The sequence below is a fragment of the Micropterus salmoides genome, unplaced genomic scaffold, assembly GCF_014851395.1.
Source record: "Micropterus salmoides isolate LMB-PRFRI ecotype aquatic unplaced genomic scaffold, ASM1485139v1 Ms_hic_scaffold_10, whole genome shotgun sequence".
Lineage (NCBI taxonomy): Eukaryota > Metazoa > Chordata > Actinopteri > Centrarchiformes > Centrarchidae > Micropterus > Micropterus salmoides.
Genome location: NW_024040041.1, coordinates 21,497,299 through 21,504,460, shown reverse-complemented (window position 1 = coordinate 21,504,460; position 7,162 = coordinate 21,497,299). Strand labels below are relative to the sequence as shown.

Below are 7,162 nucleotides of genomic sequence, written 5' to 3'. Positions count from 1 at the left end.
CAAAGCACATTCTAAGGCTGTCAGAGATGCACCTGCCTGCACTCGGTAACTGCAAACATTAAAATGATACTGTAGTTGATGCAATGCAGCTGCAGTCCATGACAATCAACCACTCACAAAGCCTCAAGGTAGAAGGTTACAATCACTAAGTGGGAGACCAAGCACGTTGCATTTTCACCTCCCCTTTATACCCTCCCACTTCACTGCATGTTGAAATATCTCCATTCACACTTCCTTTCGAGCATACACTTTCTCTGTGGCTTGTCTTAGAGTCTCACAAGAACAACAACTATTGAGCAAAATGGAGTTTAAGATGCAAATCTCAACCACGTATCACTTTGTTTGTTATATTTTGTCGCTAAGTTTGTGCTTTGTTGCAGGATAGAGCAGAGTTGTGAGGCGTTATGAAGAGGACAAGAAACAAAAAAACACTGAAGCCACCTGACTCAGGGTAGGGTACGGTGAAGCAGCGGGTTTGGACCAATGTATGTTTGGTAAATTAATTGAGGAGGGTGTACATTTTACATCTTCTCTGGATCACACCTATGAGACAGTTTTTTTTACTTCCTAAAAGAATTGTGTCTTTGTGTGATAGATGGAAGTGAACATGAACAAAGAAATGGGAGTTTTCTGCTGTCTTAGCAGGAGTGAAGGCATTAAAAGGAGAGAGCTTATATGTCAAAATACTGCAGACTTTAATAATGCTGTAATGTATGGCCTTTGTTAATAATTTTTTCTCACACATTTCACACAATTAGCATTAGTATAAGGCTAAGTTATATCTTGTAAGGTATACCATTATATTTACATTTAAATATGACCCATGAGAAGATTCCCAACATCACACCCTATCTTAAATAAATAACATTATCATGTTAAACACAACAGGGTTGATTGTATTTTTTCTAAGGTACTTTGCGAAGCTGAGTGCATATATGAGTGCAATGGTAAGTCCAACGTTATTTCAGATCTCTCCATGAAGAATCTTAAGATGAAAAACGGAAAAATTAAACATTATAGTTCAACTGCTCAAAATATACCATACACTAATGAATGACAACGGTATATCATGAATCTCACAATTAAAGTAGTATAGTAGGAGTTTATGGTAACTCTTTATGAGAAGGGTACAAAATACATGCGTAAGTAATGTATAACTAATGCATGGTTCATAATAATTTTTTGCATTAAGTAGGGCAGGAAGTAATCAAGAATTCCTGTAATTCACCATTAAGAAATGATAAAGTCACCATGAGTTTGAATTTTTAGTTATTGATTGTTATGGTGTAGCCTAGCTGTGCCTCAGGAAGAACAGCGAGTCGCCCACAGAACATCAGAAAATCAGCAGTTTGATCCCTGGCTTCCAGTCTACATGTCAAAAGTGTCCTGAACCCTAAATTGCTCCCGATACTGAATCCCAAATTGCTCCTCTGCCATAGGGGAGCATGAATCATTACTTCCTGTTTCCGATGAGCAGTTGACACCTTAGCCACTGCCATCAGTGTATGATTATGGATGAATGTGACATGTAGTGTAAAGCCCTTTGAGTGGCCAGAAGACTACAAAGTTAGACAGGTAGAGTCCATGTAACATTATTGGATCATCAGATAATGATTATTGAGCCTGTTACTTCATGTAGTGATTTGCCCTCCCTCTGTCGAATGGAAGATGTAACAATAAGAGATGAAGTCTGAGACACCTGTTAGTCCATTCTTATTCTCTTAAACACACCTTGTGGTGGTGCTAAGGAAATACTATGGAATAAATTAAACAAATAAAACAAATAAAAATGTAGGCATTATTTATTTTCAATACATTTAATCTGCCAATTGAAGAGCTAGTTAAAGGCAACCCTATTTTTATAGATTTTATAGAACAGTGATATATATCCTTCTCTTTAATAAGGGTACAAAAACACATGCTTAAACAACGCATAACTAAAGCATGGTTCATGATGATTTGCATGATATAATGTATGTATCATGAATTCCTGTTACTCACCATTAAGAAATGATCAAGTCACCATGAGTTTGCTTTTTTCATCATGTATAAGTGATGCATTAGTTAAGTACCATACCGAGTTTTCTTTATGTGGTTCAAGTACCCACATCAAGCTATTCTTAATACATTCATGATATCAAAACTTCATGGCCTGTTTGGTCTGCTTTTACCCATAGCTCCCCCTTCAGAATAAAATAGGACATGACATGACATTTGTTGGAATTAATTCATAATGTACACAGAACATTTCTCACAAGTAAAAATCAAATAGGCTGCAAGAGCATTGACTGTTGTAAAAACAACAACCAAATATACCTTCACTAACTGTAAAGGCCTTCATTATCCAGGTATCATCAGGCATCATCAGGCTCTTATAGCACCTTGTCACTCCTCCTCAGTTTTGCATATGACTGCAGTCCAGACTGCAGAGCGCTATTGGTTGACACAGATGGTGGCTCCACTCATTCAGCTTTTGCTGTCAGGCTATTTCCCAACTGTGAGGGTATAAGAGCAAGCAATTATATATACAGTAATTTTTTTTATTGTTCGTGTGTAATATAGAACAAAGTGGGTCAAAGTAGGTGGACGTGGATTAAATGTACTATGCACTACAGGGGGAGGACGATGAATGTGTCGGCAGAGCTCTGTTTTCTAGCATGTTTAATTCTGACTGTAGGCTTGACTTTGGGTTTTGGGCCAAACCAAAACATGGAATTTACATTTCTATTACAAGCTGGCACTACAGAGTGTTTTTACCAAACCACCGCGAGGAATGACAGTATGGAAGTTGAATACCAGGTAAATATAATTTTCACTCTTTCTCTCTTTCTCTCCTGTCTGTGTATGTTGTGTTAAATGTGTTTAATGTTTTGGATAGCTTTATTAAAGTTTTTGAATAATGTTTAACTGAAAAACAAGTTAACAGGCTTTGTACTTTGGCCCTGCGTGCAAAAAGAGATAAGAAAACTATTGCTGTTGTAGTGGAAGACACTTGTCCCGAGATATGGCAAAATTACCCTTGCTTCTTTACATATTGCAAAAGTAATACTAAACATGTACCCTGCATAACCATGAACATGTATTTACATGGCATTGTAAATACATCCTCTATAACCACCATACTTTTTTAAATGAATGCAAAATGCATTCACAGGCTACATAGGCTATCACTAAATACAACAAGCTTCAAATTCAAAAGCAATTGTTCTCAAGTCTCTTATAATGTGTTAATGACCTCAGTGATTTTTTGGCCAAGACCTTTGCATTGCTTCCCTTCCTACCTACAGTCATCTTACTGCACACTCTGGCAGCTGCAGGACTGTGTTAGGGTAAAGTTACAGTCTTGGCTACCCCCCGTAACATATCTCTGTGATCTCTGTGAGTGTGGAGTCAGACAAGAGCCTGGCAGAATTACCGGGTCATCATCACTAGAACTGTTGACACACAATGCTTCCAGGGCTGCAGCGTGAATCTGGACCTGTCTGCTGCCTTTTCTCAAAACTTCACTCAACACATAGTCACAACAAAGCCTACAATGGCCTGTAAGTTTGAGGGCTGCTTCTGGGCTGATGTGGAACTGTGGAAGTTTCTGACACATTTTGAGAATATTGCTGTCAAAACAAAAAGATAAAAGATCAAGTGTACATTAACATTTTGTAGTTTTTCAGTGAGAATGTCACTGAATCCCTATCAGGACTGTTGTACCATGTTTGACATTGAGCTCTTCTTTTACAGAGAGCAAAGGGGGGCAGTAGTGGGTAGCGGAATAGAGAATTTCTCTACACATATACCAAAACTGTGACTGTGGCATTATACATGGATTAGCCATTACATTATGACCACTGACAGTTGGTTATATTAGGTAATATTTTGTCTGCAACGTTGATGTGTTAGAAGTAGGAAAAATAGGCAAGAGTAAGGATTTGAGCAACTCTGAAAAGGGCCAAATTGTGATGGCTAGACGACTAGGTCAGAGTATCTCCAAAACTGCAGCTCTTGTGGGGTGTTCCCAGTCTGCAGAGGTCAGTAGGCTACCTATCAAAAGTGATCCAAGGAAGGAAAAGCAGTGAACCAGCGACAGGGTCATGGGTGGCCAAGGGTCATTGATACACTTGGGAAGCGAAGGCTGCCCTGTGTGGTTCAATCCAACAGACGAGCTACTGTATGTCAAACTGCTGAAAAAGTTAATGCTGGTTCTGATTGAAAGGTGTCAGAACATACAGGGCATCGCAGTTGATTGTGTATGGGGCAGTTTAGCCCCAGACCAGTCAGGTTCCCCATGCTGAACCCTGTCCACTGGCAATTGTCAATTGGCACGTGAGCATCAGAACTGGACCATGGAACAATGGAAGAAGTTGGTCTGGTCTGAAGAATCAAGTTGTCTTTTGCATCACATGGATGACCGGGTGAGTGTGCGTTGCTTACCTGGGGAACACATGGCACCAGGATGCACATAGGAAGAAGGCAAGCAGTGTGATGCTCTGCTGGGAAACCTTGAGTCCTGCCATTCATGTAGATGTTTTATTGATACATACCACATACCTAAGCATTGTTGCAGACCATGCCAGATCCAATCAACCAGATCTCAATCCAGTTGACCGTTTTTGGGATGTGCTGGTCCAATCCATAGAGGCCCCACCTCACAACTAACAGGACTAAAAGGCACTGCTGCTAACGTATTGGTGCCAGATATCACAGCGCACCTGAAGAGTTCTTGCGAAGGTCATGCTTTGATGGGTCAGGACTGTCATGGGTGCGAAAAGGGGACCTACACAATATTAGGCAGGTGGTCATATTATTACTGTATGTCTGATGGGTGTATGTGAGCTAGGTTGTTGCTCATTGTTCTATCAGGGCTTTAATTTGAATTTCAGACAGGTGTCTGCATATCTGGAGGGAAAATGTGAAGATAGCAGTTGAAATGTGAGTGTGTTCTGGGTTGCTGAAGACTGGGCATCCTCCTTTACTGAGCCCAAACCATCTGTGTCTTTTGCAGGTAATAGCTGGGTCAGGTCTGGATGTTGGTTTTGCCCTCATCTCCCCCAGCGGATACCGACTGGTCTCTGACTTCAGGAGATCTGATGGCATTCACATGTGGGTAACCTATTTCCTTTCCAACAACCACCTGCTATTAATGTGGTGCTCACTTCCTGTAATGCTCTTTATTTGTATTGAAACCAATTAACCACAAGCAAACACCAAGGCAGCAATCAAGAGAGAATTCCCTAAATACATAAAAACCAAAGGGACTTGATTTCCATGATATTATTGACAGCAAATGTCACATTTTTTAATGCAGGGTGGATCCTACGGAGGATGGAGACTACAAGTTGTGTTTTGACAACAGCTTCAGTAAACTGTCAGAGAAGATGGTGTTCTTTGAGGTGATCATTAATAGTCAGAGCAGCGCAGGCCAAGATGAGTGGGCGGACATAGCCATGCCAGAGAGCATGGTGGATTACAAACTGGAGGATATCAGGGTGAGAGGGGACACACAAAGATACATTACATCTGCTGCAGCTATGATCCCGCTTCAGACAACACTTGAATTATCTGATGTCATTCTTTCTGATGTCTACACATCTCTGCACTGACTTTCATCTCCTCCTGTCTGCCATTCCTTTCTTCCTCTTCCAGGTGAGGATGGACTCTGTGTACCGCCACCTGGAGAGGAGCCGTCAGACCCAGACTGTGCTGCGGGCCTTTGAGACGAGGGACCGCTACCTTCTGGAGGACAACCTGTGGCGGGTGTCCTTCTGGTCCTGCCTCAATCTCCTTGTCATGCTCACCGTTGCTGTCACTCAAATCTACACCCTGCGACGCCTCTTTGATGACACCAAGCAGATCCGCACGTAATCATAGCAAACGGTTTCATTAACTTCCAGCCAATAGAGTGCAGAATCTCCATGTGCTGTTGTGCTCACACTTGAAAGTTTGACCCAAAACCCTTAAAGGGAGAGTAAGTTATTCAGATTTAGGATTGTTGATATTTTAACTCAGCGTTGAAATGCCTTCGGCTTTGCCTGGTCATATCACTTTCTTCTCTGTTCATGCTCTTCAGACCTTTTCCTGTTTGGCTGTTTTTCGGCCATCTCTCCTTCTTCACAGTGCCTGGATTCCAGCACGTTCAAATGTACCCCTGTGTAGAACTCTCTCTCCCACTGCCCCCCACCCACCATCACTCCTGTGCACGAGCACTTACTGTTGATGATTGGCTGGAACACTGTTGTGGGGAAGGTCCACACCACTGTCTTTGTTTTCCATTTACAGAGCCAGGGTTGTGTAGGAAAACTGGATTTTGGAAAATGGGAACCTAGCAACTCCGAGGAAATATTGGCTGAATCTATCAAAAAGTGTATTGGATTACAATAACTTACTATCCCTTTAAAGGTTCAGTGTGTACGTTTCAGTGGCATCTAGTGGTGAGGGTTGCGAATTGCAACTAGTGGCTCACGGTGGCTCGGTCCCATTTCCCGAGTTGTGAAGTCGTTCTTCCGACTTCAGTGTGTGTTCATGTGCTCTTAAGTTGGAATGTGGAATCAACATGGACACTGCTCTGAAATGTGCTAGATTAGCATTATCACAGCATATAAACACGCAGACATCTAGTTCACTCTACATGGACAACAAACTGACCGTTATAACGGTTACAAATTACATGTTTGCAAAATCTGTACATGCAATATGTGATTTTGCACAAAGAAAAGTTCTGTTTACTTCTTTATGTTCCATGTACACTTTCTTTTTCTTTTTTGCAATAAAGATTTAAGGAGGGAAAAAAAGATTCTGATTATTCCAACACCACATGAATGCATCATCACTGACCCATCCCTCCCTTTCCAAGCAGGCAGAAGCTACAGTGGCTGATTGTCAGCTGTTGTGCTAAATATGTGTGCTCCTCCATTTGTCAAATTTCTCCTCTTACTTCTAATCAACCAGTCAACTACTACTAACTTACCTTTTCTTTGTATTTATTTAACGTTGTGACGAAATGCGCTCTGTAGAGCAGTTTGTCTGTTTTAGGCTATTGTAGAAACATGGAGGCACAACATGGCGACTTTTATGTGAGGGCACCCTCTGTGTATGTAGATAGAAAGGACACATAGTTATGTATATTATATAGCTTTTCTGTAAATAAATCCTCCTAAATATGAATCTTTAA

General features: G+C 41.0%; 1 protein-coding gene across 1 annotated transcript; it reads left to right on the top strand.

Moving 5' to 3' along the window:
• Positions 1-2,430: 2,430 nt before the first annotated feature.
• Positions 2,431-6,782, top strand: tmed1a (transmembrane p24 trafficking protein 1a). The gene is made up of 4 exons (XM_038709989.1): positions 2,431-2,799; positions 4,997-5,094; positions 5,300-5,480; positions 5,638-6,782. Exons 1-4 carry the CDS (start codon positions 2,605-2,607, stop codon positions 5,854-5,856), a joined length of 693 nt encoding a protein of 230 aa, XP_038565917.1. The 5' UTR covers positions 2,431-2,604; the 3' UTR covers positions 5,857-6,782.
• The last annotated feature ends 380 nt before the right edge of the window (positions 6,783-7,162 follow it).